This window comes from Triticum aestivum, chromosome 2B (assembly GCF_018294505.1).
Source record: "Triticum aestivum cultivar Chinese Spring chromosome 2B, IWGSC CS RefSeq v2.1, whole genome shotgun sequence".
Taxonomy (NCBI): Eukaryota; Viridiplantae; Streptophyta; class Magnoliopsida; order Poales; family Poaceae; genus Triticum; species Triticum aestivum.
In genome coordinates, this window is record NC_057798.1 from 754,006,210 (window position 1) to 754,026,466 (window position 20,257).

The 20,257-nt window shown below is 49.5% G+C and overlaps 2 protein-coding genes and 1 pseudogene across 2 annotated transcripts; 2 read left to right on the forward strand and 1 right to left on the reverse strand.

Annotated features, from left to right (window-relative positions):
- The first annotated feature begins 3,167 nt into the window (after positions 1-3,167).
- Positions 3,168-6,738, forward strand: LOC123039551 (uncharacterized; annotated as a pseudogene).
- Positions 6,739-8,650: 1,912 nt separating this feature from the next.
- Positions 8,651-12,905, forward strand: LOC123047160 (glutamyl-tRNA(Gln) amidotransferase subunit A, chloroplastic/mitochondrial). The gene is made up of 10 exons (XM_044470653.1): positions 8,651-9,282; positions 9,636-9,947; positions 10,575-10,754; positions 10,857-10,951; positions 11,030-11,105; positions 11,602-11,679; positions 11,769-11,862; positions 11,966-12,015; positions 12,279-12,392; positions 12,495-12,905. The coding sequence occupies exons 1-10, from the start codon at positions 8,740-8,742 to the stop codon at positions 12,576-12,578; spliced, it is 1,626 nt and encodes a 541-aa protein (XP_044326588.1). The 5' UTR covers positions 8,651-8,739; the 3' UTR covers positions 12,579-12,905.
- Positions 12,906-13,761: 856 nt separating this feature from the next.
- On the reverse strand, positions 13,762-19,184 carry LOC123047161 (V-type proton ATPase subunit D). Its single transcript, XM_044470655.1, has 2 exons — positions 18,223-19,184; positions 13,762-14,127 (listed from the first exon to the last, which is right to left on the reverse strand). The coding sequence occupies exon 1, from the start codon at positions 19,064-19,066 to the stop codon at positions 18,254-18,256; it is 813 nt and encodes a 270-aa protein (XP_044326590.1). The 5' UTR covers positions 19,067-19,184; the 3' UTR covers positions 13,762-14,127; positions 18,223-18,253.
- Positions 19,185-20,257: the final 1,073 nt, after the last annotated feature.

Below are 20,257 nucleotides of genomic sequence, written 5' to 3' on the forward strand. Positions count from 1 at the left end.
TGCCCTACTGCCAAGCACGGTTAATTGTCTTCATTCCTATTTGAGAATATTGTCAAACTAATTGTCTTGATTCATATTTGAGAATATGTTATCCAAACTAGAAGGTTGTACACCGAAGCGGTGTGAGAATCGTGGAGTTAGCAGAGTTATTAGATTCTCAAATACCTGGGAAATGAAAGTAAAATGTCTTAATTTAGAACCATAAATGAGCAGTGCACCGTTCAAATGTTATTGGCTTGTTAGGAGTTACAATACCATTATCATCATATTTGGGAAAAATGTATCCAAACTAGAAAGTTATACACCAATGGGTGGATGGGAGTTGTGGATGTAGAAGAGCTACGAGATTTCTCAATTATTCGGTAAACATAAAACGTCTTGATTTGTAGCCATAGGCGAGAAATTTAGTTGTTGGAGTTACAACACCAGTAACATCCTACTATTTGGTAATATTGTGTCTGAACTAGAAGGTTACACGCTCATGCAGGATGAGAACCGTGGAGGTAGAAGAGCTATGGGGTTCTCAGTTATACATGGAGCAAATCAAATGTCAATTCAATTTCATAAACGAGAATTGTATAATTGAACGACTATTGGTTTGTTAAGAGTTATAGTACCGCTACCATCCTATTTGGTATTATTGCCAAGGCAAGTTGATAACCGTGGAGATAGAAGAGCTACGAGATTCTCAACTATCGGGTAAACAAAAGTAAACCAAATTGGCCTGGTTCCAATATCTAGAATCCATGTTGAATCACCACTTAACAAGAACACTTCAACTAGGGAGATGAAGAATGGGGTCGAAGTAGAACCATATATGAGAATTGTGTCGTTCGAAGGCTACTTTTTCTCAGGAGTTACAATACCACCATCATCCTATTTGGGTATCCAACCTAGAAGGGTATACTCCAATGCGGGTTGAGAAATGTGGAGGTAGAAGATATATGGTATTCTCAATTATCCGTAACGAAAGTGAATGTCTTAATTCAAAATAACAAATTAGAATTGTATCATTTGAAGGCTACTGATTTGAGGAGTTACAATACCACTATCATCCCATATGGGAATACTATATCCAGTTTACCCCCTTCGTCCCAAAATAAGTGTTGTTGATTTAGTACAGCTTATTTTGGGGCATAGGGAGTAGAAGATTATACACCAATGTGAAGTGAGTTTTGTTGAGGTAGAAGAGCTATGATATTCTCAATTATCCGGTAAACGAAGGTAAATGTCTTAATTCAAAACCAAATTATATTTGTACCGCTCGAAGGATAAGTCATAAGTGTTTCTTTTCATCAAGTTTAGGTAGCTTACCACATGTGCCACCTGTAGGATACTGGTTCGTTAGGGCTAAAATATTGTTATCATCGTTTTTGGAAATATTGTAACCAAACTAGAAAGTTATACACCAAGGTTGGGTGAGAATTGTGGAGGTAGAAGAGCTATGAGGTTCTATAGCGATATGTGAGATATTGTGTTGGTTGTCATGGTAGCTCTGTGAAATAACTGAAAATAGTGAGACGAAAAAGTTTGTGTTTCAAAGAGGATGTTCTTACTTCTATGTCAAACCAATATGGCAATAGTATCGTGCCCTGGCTAACCGTTGCAACAATATTTAACAAGAAACAAATAGTTCTTTGAAGCATGTCTGCCGCAACTATGAACACAAGCGGATGCTTGACGTCCATGCAAACTAGAACTCTTTTCCACACTAATATCTAGCTTATATTTATTAATAAAGTTGTTTACCAAAACATTGGGTCGTGTAAATATGAATCATGCATTTAGACTTAACTATCTTTTTTTGCGAATCAACCTGTGGTTGAATGGTTAGAGGGACTATGGTATCCCAGTCCACCAGGGTTCAAGTCCTGGTGCTCACATTTGTTCCTAGATTTATTTCAGGATTTTCGGCGATGCGCATTCAGTGGGAGGAGACGCTTCCGTCGACGACGAGGTGCCTACGGTGACTTCGCAAATTTCAAGATGATATGTCGGTTCAGTCTTCCGGAGGTGCTCATAGCTGTAGGATGTGCGTGTGTACGTCGATAGGGGGTGAGTGTATGTGCGTGTATATGGGCGCTTGCGTCTATACTATGTTTAAGAAAACTATCTTTTTTGGGAAAGGACTCAAATCTATTACTATTGCAGAAGTTCATCAGAAGTACAAATCACTTCAAACACAATAAAATGACAATTAGGTCCCTAAACAATTGGATGACATTGTCGTTGTCAGAACGAGCCGCCGACACGCTGTTGTCATCACTTCTATACTGGAGTTGTTCCGACCATGACAGCTGAGAAGTCTTTGTGAATGTACCCATAAGGACAACGCCTTGAAGCCGCAATCGTCGTTGTTAAACACTTGAACTGTTCTAAAAACCGACACCAAATAAATCTTGCCGTCACATATGTACAATGAGAAAACCTAACTTCGACGTCTTAAGGAGATGACATGAATCTATGAGGGAGCGCCGCCTAATCCTTTCAACGGACAAACTTGAGGAGAATCGAAAACCTAAGGCTGACTCAAAGAAACGGTGACATTCGTCTGACTGCCAACCTTGTGAGGACTAAAACCCTAAACTATCTACAAGTCGAAACTAAGGCACCGAGATTCTCCCCCCACCACCAACCGCCGAAGTGGCAGGTAGAGGGGAGGCAAATATACAGGCTCGCTGGTGGAGATCAAGAAGAGGAAGACTTTGCCCTAGTCGCCTGGCGAGAGAGGAACAAAGGCATGGACGCTTTATCTCTCTTCCCCTAAACAAATGCAAGACTATTTTCTTGAGGGAACTGTTATGACCGGCACGGTCTATACTAGGAAGAGGCCCACAGGGCATTAGTATTAGGGACTTGGTCCACAAGTTATCTTAGGAAATTATCTTAGGAAAGTTATCTTAGGCTAAAGTTATAAATACTTATGTAAGACATCGATTTGAGGCAAGCAATAAAGACTATTATTATCTTTTGTTGCCCGGCTCCCAGAGGAGCCGGAAACCCTAGCCGCGCCGCCGCCTTCAACCCTAGCTGCGACGGCGCCCTGCCGCCGGCGCAATCGCTCCTCCCCTCGCCCTCGCCCTCCTTGCCCCTACAACCTACGCCCTAGGCCTGGTAGAACCCTAGCTGTTTCTACCAATTTGGTATCTAGAGACACCAGGCCGATCATGTCCCAGCCTCCATCACCGCCGCCGCTACCATCCGCCACCGCCCAGCTCTCGCTGCCGCCCGCGCCGTCTACGATGACGACCGCATCCGGCACCACCACCGACACCACCGCGCCAGCAGCCGTCGACACCACCACCACCACGCCATCGGCCGTCACCACCACCATTACGGCGCCAGCAGCGGTTCCCCCCACGATCGAATCGCCGTCGCTGCTCTCGCCCGAGGAAGTGTCCGGCACCCTTCGGGAGTTGGTCCAGGCGGTCCGGGGTATTTCCCTATACCTCACCGGGACCCAGCCCCCGCCACCGAGCGCCGTCACCGCCTCCTACGGGCCGCCGCCGCTGCAGTGGCCAGCCTCGGCCTTCCACGTGCCCTACGGCGGGGCGCCTCAGCCGCCGCCGCTGCTGCCCTACCAGGCGGCGGTGCAGCCGTGGCCCGCTTGGCCGGCCTCCACCGTGCTGGGGAGCCCGCCCCAGCAGCTCCTCCCAGCGCCACCGCCGGCTACGACGACGCGGGCGCCGGAGCAGACGGCCCCCCAGGAGCCGCCGCCATCAACAGCAACACCGCCTGCACCTAGGGCTACGGGTCGGCCCCTGCACCAGGTGCAGTTTCCACCGTCGCCATCGCCGATCCCCGCTTGGGCGACCGACCCGTCTTCGGGCACAGCCTACTCCACGCCGCCGGAACACCAGAGGCCTTCCCTGCGGTTTGATCACCCCTCCAGCTCGGCGAACTACGCCCCGATGCTGCCCGACCCAGCATACGCACCGCCGGCGCATGCGGCCGCCCCAGGGCACGGCGGCCCAACACCCCCTCGCTTCGCCAAACTGGACTTCGCAACCTACGAGGGCACGGAGGACCCCCTCAACTGGCTCAACCAGTGCGAGCAGTTATTTCGAGGGCAGCGGACGCTCGCTTCGGATCGCACCTGGCTTGCGTCCTATCATCTTCGAGGTGCAGCTCAGACCTGGTATTACGCCCTCGAGCAGGACGAGGGCGGCATGCCACCTTGGGAGCGTTTCCGGGAGCTCTGTCTCCTCCGCTTTGGACCCCCTATCCGCGGGAGCAGACTGGCGGCCCTCGGCCGTTTGCCGTTCACATCGACGGTGCAGGACTACGCTGACCGCTTCCAGGCCCTGGCATGCCACGCGCCGGGCGTCTCCGCGACCCGCTGAGCTCTTTGTGGGCGGGTTGCCGGATCATATCCGCGTGGACGTCGAGCTCCGGGACCCCCACGACCTCCAGACGGCCATGTACTACGCCCGGGCCTTTGAGCAGCGGGCCCAGGCACTGCAGCAGCCACTCGGACGGAGCGGCCGTCAGCCCAGTCGGGCCGCTCTGACTTCTTCAGCATCGGGTCGGCCCTCCCCTACGACGGCCCCACCCCCGGCGACCACCTGGCCTTTTCGCCGTCTGTCGCCGGCCGAGCAGCAGGAGCGTCGCCGTCAGGGTCTTTGCTTCAACTGCGACGAGCCCTACACGCCGATCCATGTCTGCCCCCGCCTCTTCTATTTAGAGATGGTGGACTACACCGAGGAGGACGCCTCGGCCGACGCACTACCACCGCCTGCGGCTACGGAGGATGCGGCTGTGGATTCCGCGGCAACGGCGTGTGTCATCTCCCTTCACGCCCTGGCAGGCATCCGGGGCGAGCGGACCATGCTGCTGCCCGTAACGATCCATGGCGAGCGACTGGTGGCCCTGCTGGATACGGGCTCCACACACAACTTCCTGCCCGAGTCGACCATGCGTCGGTTAGCACTCCCAACAACAGGCGGGGAGCGCTTGAGGATTACAGTGGCAAACGGCGATCACCTCCGGTGCCATGGGCTAGCCCGAGACGTTCCCATCTCCATCGGCGACGAAAAATTTTCCATTACCTGTGCAGGGATCGATCTGGGCTGTTTCGACTTCATTCTCGGGGTGGACTTTCTCCGGACACTAGGGCCCATACTGTGGGATTTTGACGCGCTCACGATGACATTCTGGCGGCAGGGCCGCTGCATCCGGTGGGAAGGCCTTGGGGGCGCCGCGCCGGCCGTGCCGCACCTACAGTTGGCCGCCGCGTCCTCAGAGGCCGAGCACCCCCTACTGGATCCTCTTCTGCAGCAGCACAATGACATCTTCGACGAGCCGCGAGGTCTTCCGCCTGCCCGGGTGTACGACCATCGTATTCACCTCGTACCGGGCTCCACTCCGGTAGCGGTGCGGCCCTATCGCTACCCACAGTTGCAGAAGGATGAGCTGGAGCGCCAGTGTGCCCTGATGCTCGCCGCAGGCATCATCCGCATCTCCACGTCACCCTTCTCGGCGCCGGTGCTTCTCGTCCGTAAGTCCGACGGCACATGGCGCTTCTGCATCGACTACCGCGCCCTCAACGCGCTCATGCTCAAGGACAAGTTCCCTATACCGGTGGTCGACGAGCTCTTGGATGAGCTCCATGGGGCACGCTTCTTCACCAAGCTCGATCTCCGGTCGGGCTATCATCAGGTGCGCATGCATCCGGACGACATCGCCAAGACGACGTTTCACACCCACCATGGCCACTTCGAGTTCTTGGTGATGCCTTTCGTTCTCGCCAACGCCCCGGCAACATTCCAGGCCCTAATGAATGACGTCCTTCGGCCCTACTTACGGCGGTTTGTGCTTGTTTTCTTTGATGACATTCTTATCTACAGCGCTACCTGGGCCGAACATCTCCAGCACGTCGCCATCATCTTCAACGAGCTTCGAGCGCACAACCTCCACCTTAAGTGTTCGAAGTGCTCGTTCGGGACACCTACCGTCGCCTACCTCGGCCATGTCATCTCAGCGGACGGGGTGGCTATGGACGCCGATAAGGTGGCGGCCGTCTCCGCCTGGCCGACGCCGCACTCGCCGCAGGCTCTCCGCGGGTTCCTCGGACTCGCTGGCTACTACCGGAAATTTATCCGGGAGTTCGGACTCATCGCAGCGCCCCTCGCGCGGTTGCTTCGCCGCGACGCCTTCGCTTGGGACGACGAGGCAACAGCGGCGTTCGAGGCCCTCAAGGGGGCCCTCACGACAGGCCCCGTCCTCCAGATGCCCGACTTCGACCGCCCGTTCATGGTGGACTGTGACGCCTCGGGCGCCGGGTTCGGTGCCGTACTTCATCAGGGCGATGGGCCCCTCGCTTTCTTCAGCCGACCCTTCGCTCCGCGCCATCTTAAATTGGCTGCTTACGAGCGGGAGCTCATTGGCCTCGTCCAGGCCGTGCGTCATTGGCGGCCATACTTGTGGGGACGGACCTTCCACATTCGTACGGACCACTACAGTCTGAAGTTCTTGCTAGATCAACGCCTGTCAACCGTGCCGCAGTACCAGTGGATCAGCAAGCTCTTCGGCTTCGACTTCTCCGTCGAGTATCGGCCGGGCCGTCTTAACACTGTGGCCGACGCGCTGTCCCTCGCGATTCCAACCTCGCGCCGGCCGCCGACTCGACCGCCGGGACGGTCCTGTGCATCCGCTCCGGGCCGTCATTCAGTCTCTTCGCCGACATTCGACGCGCTATTGAGGCGGCAGATGATGCCGCCCTATTACAGCAGCAGCTAGCGGCTGGCACCTTGGAGGAGCCTTGGCGCTTTTCTGATGGACTGTTCCTCCATGGGCGCCGGATCTTTGTTCCGGCGCATGATGATCTCCGTCACCCACTCGGCCGGCCATGAGGGTGTGCAGAAAACCCTCCATCGTCTTCGCGCCGACTTCTACATCCCTGGCGATCGTGCCCTGGTCCGTGACTGGGTTCGGTCTTGTCAGACTTGCCAGCGCAATAAGACGGAGACCCTGAGACCGGCGGGGCTTCTTCAGCCCTTGGAAGTGCCATCTCAGGTTTGGGCGGATATTTCCATGGACTTCATCGAGGGCCTTCCCAAGGTTGGGGGCAAGTCAGTCATCCTCACGGTGGTCGATCGCTTCTCTAAGTATGCCCACTTCATCGCGCTCGGCCATCCGTACACGGCGGCGTCCGTGGCTCGGGCCTTCTTCGACGGCATTGTCCGTCTCCATGGGTTCCCGACTTCGATTGTCAGTGATCGGGACCCAGTCTTCACAGGCCATGTCTCGCGCGACCTTTTTCGGATGGCGGGTGTTCAGCTCCGCCTCAGTACGGCGTTCCATCCTCAGACAGACGGTCAGTCCGAGGTGGTTAACAGGGTCATTGCTATGTATTTACGTTGTGTGACAGGTGATCGGCCTCGCGCATGGGTGGACTGGCTCTCTTGGGCGGAGTACTGCTACAACACTTCTTATCACTCCGCCCTGCGCGCGACGCCATTTGAGGTGGTCTATGGTCGCCCACCCCCGCCTATACTTCCGGTCGACCCAGAGACAGCCCGAACGGTGGCTGCAGGTGACCTTATCCGCACCCGTGATGAGATGCTAGCGGAGGTCCGTCAGCGCCTACTTCAGGCCCAGCAGACGGCCAAGCACTACTACGACGATCATCATCGCGAGGCGGAGTTCGCCGTGGGCGACTGGGTGTGGCTGCGTCTTCTCCACCGCTCTACGCAGTCACTAGACCCGCGCGCGAAGCGCAAGCTTGGCCCTCGATACGCCGGGCCCTTCCCTGTCGTGGAGCGCATCGGGAAGGTGGCCTATCGTCTTCAGCTTCCAGCCCGCGCCCGCATCCATGACGTGTTCCATGTGGGGCTGCTCAAGCCTTTCCATGGCGATCCACCTGATGCTCCTCCAGCGCTTCCTCCAACCGCCGAGGGTCGCATTCTTCCTGAGCCAGCAAAGGTGTTGCAGGCCCAGCTCCGTCGTGGCGTCTGGTTCATTCTAATTCAGTGGGCGGGCCTTCCGGAGGAGGAGGCTACGTGGGAACAGCGTGAAGATTTCCTCCAATACTATCCAGACTTTCAGCTCGAGGACGAGCTGTTTGTGCAGGCGGGGAGAGATGTTATGACCGGCACGGTCTATACTAGGAAGAGGCCCATAGGGGATTAGTATTAGGGACTTGGTCCACAAGTTATCTTAGGAAATTATCTTAGGAAAGTTATCTTAGGCTAAAGTTATAAATACTCATGTAAGACATCGATTTGAGGCAAGCAATAAAGACTATTATTATCTTTTGTTGCCCGGCTCCCAGAGGAGCCAGAAACCCTAGCCGCGCCGCCGCCTTCAACCCTAGCTGCGACGGCGCCCTGCCGCCGGCGCAACCGCTCCTCCCCTCGCCCTCCCCTCCTTGCCCCTACAACCTACGCCCTAGGCCTGGTAGAACCCTAGCTGTTTCTACCAGGAACAAATTGAAGACTAGTTTAGTTGGATTTTAGCCAAATATTTCTTAAATTTTAGCCAAATCTTTTTCTCAACGTATTTGTCTCGACGAATCTGAAGATTTACACCAGGAGCACTTTCGCTGAACCCCGGTAATCCTCGCAAGCAGACTGATCGGACGCCCAGAAATCGTTGACATTCCACGTGTCCTCCATCCGACCATCAGCCCCCTCCCACCCAATCCCCAAATCCACACACCCTTTCCCTTCCCACGAATCCAAACCCCAAACCCCCACGCGCACCGGCGTCCGCCGGAGAACCTCCCCGCCGGCCGCCGCCATGCCGCCGCCTCTCCAGGCCCACCGCATACTCCTCTCCCACCGCCGCGCATCCCCTATCCCTCGCCGCCGCTTCACCGCGGTCTCTTCCCTCTCCTCCGCCCCCGCCAAGACCGTGGCCCCGGGCCCGCCCGCCTCCTCCATCCTCTCCATCCGCGAGTCGCTCCTGTCCGGCGAGAGGACCGCCGCAGACATCACCTCCGAGTACCTCTCCCGCCTCCGCCGCACCGAGCCGAGCCTGCGCAGCTTCATCCACGTGGCCGACGCCGCCGCCGAGCGGGAGGCCGAGGAGCTCGACCGGAGGATTGCCTCGGGTGGGAAGGATGCGGTGGGGCCGCTCGCCGGGGTGCTCGTGGGCGTCAAGGACAACCTCTGCACCGCCAGCATGCCCTCCACCGGCGGGTCGCGGATACTGGACGGGTTCCAGCCCGCGTACGACGCCACGGCCGTGCGGCGGCTGCGCGAGGCGGGCGCCATTGTGGTGGGGAAGACTAACCTCGATGAGTTCGGCATGGGGAGCACCACCGAGGGCTCTGGGTTTCAGGTACGGAGGCTCACCGATCAGATCCTGCAAAAAGTGCCAAGAATGGCAGTAGATGCGTATTTATGCTGGTCCGTAGAGGTCAATAAAATCAAATTTGGTTAGTTTGTATATTGAATTGCAAATACATGCTGCAGTGTTTAGATCGTTGAGGTCAATCAAATCAAACTTGGGACTCGGCGTCTCAGTTCATCTACTATTGAATTGCAAATACATGTTGCAAGTGTTTATTGATGTGAATGGAACTTCTTGCTGCTTCCAAATTTCTTAAACATACCTCTAGTTTCCTCTGTTGCATAATAATTACGGCCCTATGGGATGACATAACATTAACGGATAACACTGATCGTATGCAGGTGACAACAAACCCTTGGGACGATTCGCGCGTGCCTGGGGGGTCCTCGGGTGGTTCTGCTTCTGCGGTTTCTGCTAGACAATGTGTGGTGTCCTTAGGGAGTGATACAGGTGGAAGTGTGAGGCAACCGGCATCGTTTTGTGGTGTGGTAGGGTTAAAGCCAACTTATGGCCGGGTATCTCGTTTTGGCCTCATGGCTTATGCTTCATCACTGGATGTTGTGGGATGCTTTGGATCATCAGTTTTTGACACTGCAACCATATTGTCCGTCATTGCTGGCCATGACAAAATGGATTCAACCAGTAGCTCTCATGTAAGGAAACTGAAACTTAACCTTAATGTACATCTTACATTTTTTGTTTGTTTCAATCTAGATATGGTTTCATATGATTTAGCTGGCAATTGCTTATACTTTCCTTAGGTTCATCGAGTTCAATAACTATCACTAAGAAAGTAAGAAGCAGCCTTTTAGCATGCAAGCATGTAGTACGAAACATGAACAGAAGTCATATGGCTATTAACTTGCCTGAGCGACCTTATCTTGTGTTGACAACTGTCATTCTTAATGAGGAGGATTCTCTCGTTGTACGTTTCCTTCTCATGAATCATGATTTTTGTGTGTCACTTGTTTGATGCACTTATGATGTTGAACTGTTGCCAACCACTGTGAAATGCTATTGCCCATTTACTTTGTGAGGGCAGAAGGACTACATACTGCTGCCCCTCTCAACCATATAAAATGCTAATGCAATTCACTATGTGTAAGAAAAAAATGCAATGCACGCTTGTAGTGTTTCTTTGCAAAGCGTTAAAATTCTTCATTTATTTTGTTCTGGATCCACATCTTGCAAGCGGATCGGGAACCAGTAGATCTCGAAGCAAGACGGCAATAAGCTTGGTTCCTTACTGCTCAGTCTGATCTCTTGTATCACTTTCTCAGGATGTTCCAGACTATAGATCAGACTTGGCATCTCTAAGTTTACTAGAATCAAAACCATTAAATAATGTGAGAATTGGGATTATCCAAGAAACTCTTGGAGAGGGTGTGGATGCTGGAGTCGTATCATCAATCAGGTCTGCTGCTTCGCATCTGGAACAGCTGGGATCAGTAGTGGAAGAGGTTTGTTGCTTCCCTTTTGCTGGAAAAAGAATAAACATAAATAAAGATGGATATTTTTTCTTGTTCTATGAGGGATTTCTGAAAGATAATAATGCTTTTCAGGTTTCGATGCCTTCATTTTCTCTTGGCTTACCAGCATATTACATACTGGCCTCTTCTGAAGCCTCATCTAATTTGTCACGCTATGATGGCATCAGGTGGTACTTGAACCTCATCCTTCTCCAGTTATTTTTTCCTTTCTATCAATATTTATGTTCTTGGAAAGTCATTTTCAGGTATGGGCAGCAGGTTTCAGCTGATGACTTGAATGAGATGTATGGAGATTCCCGGGCTAATGGTCTCGGTCATGAGGTACAGTGCCTCCACCGGGCCACCCAAGAGCCTCCTCCCCACTTCTCAGTATCTGTCCTTATTGTGAATAAATGAATATTAGTACTATGGAAACGGTTTTCTGCCAAATAGGAAGCATAGGAAGCTATCACACGTGTTAGTCCTGCATGAGTTTAGAAAGCTGATTCGGTCCATCATCAAGCATAGCTTTTAATTTAGTACCGGCGAGTATATACATGCATAAATAAACTTCTGTTGCGTGCCATGGCCATGCTAAGCTGTGTAACCCAACCAAATCTGCACATGTCATTGTCGGTGATACCATGCTAGTAGGAATGCTAATTGTATTGATATTGTGTGTAACACGCCAGCTGAACCTATAATACCTAAGCAAGGAAAAAGGATAATAGTTCTGTATGCAACGCGGGGTATTACTTATATATTTTGTGTTTTCAGTGGACTACAGTAATGGTTTGCGGTAAATCACATGAAGTATAATTTTGATTGCTCTTTTCAGGTCAAAATGAGAATTTTGATGGGCACCTATGCATTATCTGCTGGATACTATGATGCATACTACAAGCGAGCGCAACAGGTAACCATAGGAAGGGAGCCCCCAGTGCGAATTTGCATTTTGATTATTATTACCTCTTAACTTAACTGACAAAATTTACACTGTAGTAGGTGAGGACGCTGGTTAAGAAAAGCTTCGAAGAAGCTTTGGGAAAATACGATATTCTTATTTCACCTGCTGCTCCATCAGCAGCCTACAAGATAGGTAGGGTATTATCTGCTCACTCGTAATCCTGTCCTCCCTAAAAAAGAAGTATGGTCCCTTCTCTGCTTTCCTCTCACATTGATAACTTGACCCCATTTGGCAGGTGAAAAGACAAATGATCCATTAGCTATGTACGCTGGAGACATCATGACGGTAATAAATTGTTGAACGCGCTTTTTTAACGCATAACTGCAGACTTATCTCTGTGTTTCCCTTAGCTCCAATGTAATAACTAATAAGTAGTAATGTTGCCTGCCTCATCATGCACCTTTTAGTTTCTTGCAAAGATAGTTTGGCATATTCTTAAAATTACCAGCCGAAGTAGAATTCTTTTCAGAGTCATTTAGCGATGTTAAAAGCTACCATGGTAGCGAGATCTTGAAGAGCGCAGTGCAAATCTGATATGACTGATGCAGGTGAATGTGAACATGGCTGGGCTTCCTGCATTGGTTGTGCCTTGTGGATTCGTCGAAGGTGGGTCCGCGGGTCTCCCAGTCGGGCTTCAGATGATCGGATCTCCCTTCAGTGAGGTAAGATACCGACCTGAATGAAATAGCATCATTCCAGGACTAGTGCAGTTCCCCTTCCGGAGTGATACCATTGATGGCCTTTTTTCTCTTCATAATTTACAGGGGAGTTTGCTAAGAGTAGGCCACATCTTCGAACAAACGCTGCAGGATCTCAGTTTTGTTCCACCACTGCTGGCGGATGGCTAGCCAGCCGCATCGGCCCCTTCCTTTCTGTCTTTGGTTTAGAGCGGTTTTCTGCAAGCAGTTCATAGGGCTACGTGGGTTTAGAGGGCCCTCTTTTCATTCATTCCTAAAGTTTTGAGATATATGTTTCATTTCATGGTTGTATGCCGAGGAAGCTGGTTGTACACATGTTTCCCCCGTGGGAGTCAGCAGTTGGGGACCGAGTCTGGGACGCCATGTGCACATGTGTAACTCCTGCAATGCACATTCAATATGGGCCGACATCGATGACATATTTTTTGTAATCCCGGTTCACATCAGCGATATTTTGCAAATCCTTTTGACTCGACTGATAACAGTGCAGGCTGTTCACGGCTACTTTCATGTGCATCACACGTCCTGTAACGATCACTGATTAGAGTGGAGTGGTGTGGGAAACATAGGCATAAGAAAAACGCAGGATTAGAGTGGTATGTACACAGTACATGAATCTTGTAGGAATTGACAACCAAAGGAATTCGCACCAAACCGTGTTTTATACACTGCAGGGCATAAAGAAAAGAGGTTTGAGCGGGTGAAAATTTTCCTCCAAAGTACTAGAGTGCAAATCAAAGGACCTGCATCGGAAAAAAGTTCCTAAAGATTCAAACCCTCCAAAAAAAATCACATACAATTCCTTTGAATCAAAGAAGCCCTTAAGAAACAGTCTAACCAAGCGAGTCCGTGCTTACAAAAGTTCACGTTCAATAATATCTTTTGTCGTAGGTTCAACATGGATAATAGCAAATCCTTTTGACTGATTGATGATAGTGCGAGCTGTCCATGGGTTTATGTGAATCACGTTCTTGTGACCATCAGTGATCCATCGGCCCGGCTAGTCTTTTAAGAGATTTCACTATGAACTACTCCCTCCGTCCCAAAATATAACAACGTTTTTGACACTAGCATAATGTTAAAAATGTTCTTATATTCTGGGACAGGTACATACAGAGCAAAATGAGTGAATCTACGTTCTAAAATATGTCTATACATCCGTATACAGTTTATATTGTAATCTCTAAAAAGACTTATATTTAGAAACGGAGGGAGTACTTTATTTCAAGGTTCACAACAACCTAAATCTTATTTTACACTTCACATAAGTTCAGAATTTAATATTTATCTTGGTGCCATGTTATCACACATCATCTATTTCCTCCAGGAAAAGTTGAGAAAAGAATAGAGTAGATGCCCCAGAATACACGGCCAAAAAGAAGGATACAAGTCTGCAGCAGAGCAGGTTCACAGCGAAGCATGCCGAAATCCAGATACACAATGTCTGAATAAATATGCAACTAAAACGAGCGTGCAGGGAAATGAAATACAGTAATACGGTACAAAAGAATTTTTACTACTGCACATAGCCACTAGTTTCACCAGCAATGTTTGGTTCCCAAAAGTACACAGAGAGAGATTATTTTGGGTCTTGGATGGCCATAATTCAGGTTGCACACAGCCTGAAACAAAAACCTCCGCCACTCTATAAACAGATGTCATTCTGGGGCTCCAGCACCAGAACTTATTGTTTCCACCACTGCAAGGAGAAGAAATATGCCGTTAAAGAAACAGAAACAAAGTCGAGCACCACGAGAATAAGCGTGTAGCGTGTTAAAGAATCGCAAACGGAGCAGAATAATTCCATCCGGCCGTCCCTTGCTTCTCGGCAAGGTAAAGCGAGGATTCCTTTCTTTCGAGGGAGACACAGACAGCGGCTCTCCTCTCGTCCAAAGTATCGCCTAGTCAGCTAGTAGCAAGTAAGGCTAAGGAGAGGAACCAAGATTGCTCTAAGTTGATCAGGAGAAACATCTCAGAAACAGTATTTATGGTACTGCCAACAGGCAAGAAGGCTGCACTTATGCCTAAACTGGGAGTTCCAGCTACTGGTTGCATGGCTTCAATTTTATTTGTTGCTATGGAAAATAGGCGACAATAAATCCAGACAGTTAAAATAAGATCTCTGATAATGATGACTGCCATACAGTTGCTTTCCAAAGATACTCGGCTACTTATAACCAGACACTTATGGTTCTGTCAACCTAACAGAGGGAGTTAACCATTGAGAGCTGAATATATCTCGCATTGGAAGTCAAGGAGCATCAGCCTGCAGTGTTGCCCAAATGCGCACGACCGCACCGAACATGCATCCTGATTATCACTTCCAGCAATCAATCATGATTGATGCAAAGAAAAATTATTGGCATGATGCTACTGCTGCATCTTCCCCAGCCCTCCCCTGCTCCCTGAGATACCACAACCTCCCCCTAACTCCAGATGTGGTTGCCATCAAGCTATGTGTATCTTGGAGCTAATCATGGGTGCAGATTAAGCTAACTTTCATGAGAAGTGTAACATCTTTCGTGATTATTAGTACATCGTTTGATTAATTTCTCAAGCCATCTGGTCTTGACAAAGAGAGAAAGAGAATACATCTGAGGGTCTTTGACTTTCTCATCCTGCAAACGCCTTCTGAATGAGTTTACAGTCTATCCAATATGAATCTGTGTGTGTATATAAGAGAGTTGTGGTTCTCTCTTTTCTACCATGTTTGTGATGTGCTAATATGTTCATAAGGTGTTGTCGCACTTGTTGGGTTAACAGCATGCCACATCTGTTTTCTTCTTCTGAGGAGCACATCCTATTTGACTAATCTATACGTATATTTAGCCTTACCTGAACTACACGTGTGGTTATCCTGAATCTACATGTATCTAGCAGCAGTGGGTAATCATCTAACAGATTAGGCTAATTTTTAAGATACGTAGCATCCTTTGACAAGAACTAAACTTGCCTGTTCTATATCTGTTAAGTTTTTTGCACATCACTCGCTTGTTTGTGTTTAGCCGGTCTTCTCTTTTCTACCATGTTTTGATGAGCACATGGAGCTAGTTTGTTATCCGACTTTGCTAATTTGTTTATGATGTGATACCCATCATTGATTTGATAGTATGCCCTATCATCAAATTCTTTCTATGGCTACTGTCACAAAATAAGATTATGACTAGTGATAACCTGAGAAGGGGCATCCCTAAGCCTTTGAAACATAGCCATTGCAAAGAGATTAAGTCTGTGAAACATCTATTATTTGATTGCATACTAGCACAGCAGCTATCAGCTGATGTTCAAACTCTCTTTGGTTTGAGATTCCTGATTTCGAGTCTTCGGCTTCTAAATGGCTTTGCAATAAGACATTTGATCATTCAAATGTGATCTCTGCTTCAACCATGTGGAGATTGTGGCTTTTTAGGAATGAGATTGTGTCTAACCATAGCACATGGTTGAACAAGAAGCAGGTTGGCACCTAGTGCTGAAGAATCTGCAAAACTGGAGTATTATTTTCAGGAGCCAAGAATGTACGACGCTAGATGTCTATTCAAAACACCTGGTGAGCATGCTCAGGACTCCTTTGCCGCTGGATACGGGCTAAAGGAATGCAAGAACCTTGGATTGTGTGGTTTCCTGGGGGGAAACCTCACTTGCCTCGGATCATGGTGGTGGGTATGCAACACTGGATTTTCTTCATCTACACCCTTCCAAGAGCGGTGCAGATCACGTGATCCAAGACTAAGCGCGAGGAGGTGGCCGCTGAAAGCTAACAGCCGGGCGATCTTTTGTTTGGGGCAGCTAGCTTTTTAGTTTCCATCAACTTGTTTCCTTTTCATGATATGAAAATGCATTTCCTTTAAGTGTGTAGTTCGTGAACCTTGAACCTTTGCATCTTTGAACATGGTTTCATTTCGTAAGGAATGGAACCGGGGATATATCCCCTGATGATCTAAAAAAAATATCATGCCCTATTCTGATGTTCCGAGGAATGCATTGTAGGTGACTAACTTGCCAGTGAGCCTAACACAATCATCTAAAGACCACTTTCTTTGGATGGTAGCAATTAGAAGTTAGAGCACAGAAACAAGACAAGAGCAAAGTATAATGCTCATGGAATCTTATTGGCCAGTGATTACTAAGACAACTTCAGAACCTTATTGAGTTAACAATTTTTTGAATAAGCTACCGGAATGCAAGGCTAGCAATATCTCTAGGTGAATAATGCGAAGATTGAGGATAATATAATGAAGAACACGCTTCTGATTCCATATGTTGTTTATGTTTGTAGTCTATGGCCCATCTGTTTTTCTCTACTGAAGAGTTGATGAGTCCTATTTTGCCTAATTTACATGTATCTAGGAGACCAGCCTTCCCCTAGCTCCAGGTGAAGTTATCCTCAATATATATATGTATCCAGGCTAATTTATATGAGAAGCATAATGTTCTGTAGCTGGTCCTACTGTGTATTGATGAGCACATGGAACTAGTTTGTTGCTGATTTGCGCTTCACTATTTTTTTATGATGTACTCTCCTGTTTACTTGTTAAAATACCATGCCATATACTGATTTCCTGAGGAACGCATCATAGGTGACTACAAAAGAAGACAAGAGAAAAGTTTAATGCCCATGAAATCTTATTGGCCAGTAGTGGTTTAACATTAGAATTTAGAGCCATATCAAGTAAACAATTGTTTGATAAGCTATCCTAAAACAAGGCTAGCAACTTTCCAAATTAATGTGAAGATTGGAGATAATATAATGAAGTATGCACTTGTAATACTATATGTTGTTTAGGTTTGACGGACAGCCATCTAAGAAAAATATTGTTCCCAAACCGTAATCCTTGTTCAATACTACAACTATAACTGAACTAAAGAAGCAGATTCGTGAAAGAAAGCATCACAGCTAACACATCTATCTAAGAAAGGTTTCTTCTAATCCTAGATCCAAAACATGTGCACAAGGCAAGAACGCTACTCATCGATTGTAGGTGACTACTATCCTCAAAAAAAAAAAAAGATTGTAGGTGACTACTCTGCCAGTGACCTGATGCAACCATCCAAAGACCACTTTCCTTGGATAGTTAGCACTTAGAAGTTAGAGCACAGAAACGAGACAAGAGCAAAGTATAGAGCTCATGAAATCTTATTGGCTAGTGGTTTAACATTAGAAGTTTAGGATCTTATATGGCGTAAGCAATTGTTGGATAAACTACTGTGATGCAAGGCTAGCAAACTTTCTAGGTGACAATGTGCAGATTGAGGACAACATAATGAATCATGCACTTGGTGATTTTATATGTTGTTTATGTTTGACAGACAACCATCCAGCTAAGAACCATTGTTTCCAAACCACAATCCTTGTTTGATACTACAATCATCAAATGAACTAAATCAGCAGCATCTGTGAAAGAAAGCATCACAATTGCTAATAAGCTCACAGAATCTTATTGGTAGGCTCGAACAGTAGAATTTTACAACCTTATTGAGTTAACAATTGTTTGAATAAGCTACCGTAATGCTTGGCTAGCAAACTTTCTAGGTGAATAATGTGCAGATTGAGGATAATTTAATGAATCATGCACTTGTGATTATATATGTTGTTTATGTTTGACAGACAACTATCCACCTAAGACTATTGTTCCCAAAAACCGCAATCCTTGTTTGATACTACAATCAAATGAACTAAATCAGCAGCATCTGTGAAAGAAAGCATCACAGCTAACACATCTATGTATCTATGTCCAAAAGGTTTCTTTCTAATCCTAGATCTAAAACGTGTGCACAAGGTAGGTAGGCTACTCACCGATTGAACAATTGGATAGCAGGGGTGGGGATCAGAAGATGATGTCTTCGTCCTTGTCTCCGCCGCCGACGAGTATGTTGGTGGCGCCCCCGATGGAGACGCCCCTCTTGAGGGCGAGATCCTCGGCGAGCTGCTCCTCGGCGAAGAGCTTGGCCGCGGCCATCTGGCGCTCGACCTCCCTCCTCTTGTATCCCTGGATCTTCTTGAGCCGGAAGAAGTCCTCGCGCTCGAGCTCGTCGAGCTCGCCCTTGATGTAGGTGATGGTGTTCTCGAGCCTGGGCTTGACGACGTTCTCGAGGGCGTTGACGCGGCGGTTGGTGGTCTTGATGGCCTCGTCGAGGGTGAGGAAGGAGGTCTGGAGCGAGGCGAGCTCGACGAGCACCTCGATGGCCTTGACGTGGGCGGCGCGGCAGGCAGAGACCTGCTGCCCCCCGCGGGCGAGGCCGGTGAGGCTGGGGGAGGCGCCGGAGGGCCCGCCGGAGGAGGCGCCGGCGGGGTCGACGAAGTGGGTGAACTTGGGCAGCTTGACCCCGGCGACGTTCTCCTGGTGGGAGCGGACGCGGAGCGAGGCGGAGCGGACGGACTGGAGCACGACGTGGCGCACGCCGTCGCCGGCCACGTACTTGGCCTCGGCGAGCGAGAAGGAGGAGGCGCGCATGGCCTCGCCCATGGACTCCTTGGTGGCGACGATCTTCTTGAGGATGGCGCGGAACTGCACCGTGAGCGCGTCCGACTTCTTCTTGAGCAGCGCGTGGCCCCGCGTCGCGCCGATCAGCCGCGCCTTCACCACCCCCAGCATCGTCACCGTCGGCACCACGTTCAGGCGCTGGCTCTGCCCTGACATGGCGCCGATTCGCCGGGGGGTCGCCGGAGATCTGAGGGGGGAAGACGGGGAGGAGGGGGAAGGGGATCGCGGAGGAGGGGTAGAGATTAGAGTTATTGCGTCGTGGGTCGGATCGGATCGGAAATTAGGTTTTTTTTTGTCTGATTTGTGAGCTGAAAAGAAAAGAAATCTTAAATCGCTCTGGTAAACAAATACTTGTAGTTGATCGAGACACGTCTCCGGTTCGTGTAGCCGCGTGCCTGGTGTTTGTCTTTTTTTTTTCATGGTAATACGTCTCTCATTTATATAAAATAAAGATCAAGTTACAAGGCACGTAAGCACCGACCATACAAGACTGAAAAGATAGAAAAATCCTATGCAAAATACCAACGTCTGTCCCTCTCCTTTGACACCACCGAAACGGCCACCAAAGGGTAAAAAGACAGATCACCTCTTCACCCAAGCTCGACGCGGCTCCATCGCTGATCAGCAGCTTTGCGGACCTCCAAAGTAGTTTGCCAGAAGCAAAACCATAGCCGTTGAAAGAATCAGACCGGGGCAATATGTCCCCGGACACGCCATCGAACTTCAGAACTGACACCCCCGCATGACGACGACGTCGGAGGAGGAAACCAGAACTGTCAGCCTTCAATCACAGACCCAGCACAAGATTCTCCATCTTCCAGCTGTCACTTGCGTAGACAACCGCCTGCGCGTACTCCTGAACGACAAAACCTTCCTGCTCCACCATGACGTCAGAGACAACGCCATAGCAACGGGGACATAGCAGAAGAAGAGACACACCTGATGGAGTGGTCGCCGCTGCCTCGCCAACATCATCCATGAACCCTAACGCTGCCGATCTGAAGGATCGGCAGAGACACGATGCCATCAACTCCGAGACGCCGCCGTGAAGGGCACCGCCGGTATGGGAGTGAAGCTAAGGCAGATTTATTCGTTTGTGCGCCGCTCCCACCACCCCAACGACGCACCACGACCTACAAATCCAAAACCTAACTACAGAGCGGAGGAACGGGGTCCCCCCTCCCTCCTGCCGCCGGAGCAGCGGCTGGAGGGAGAGGGGGCCAGCGCACCGGCCGGTGGAGATCGGTGGAAGGAGATCACCTCCCTAGTCGCCTGGCTGTTGGCGGCGGCTAGGGTAGGGAAAGCGTCCTGGTGTTTGTCCTCACAGTTGCAGCTGAGGATTGTCCG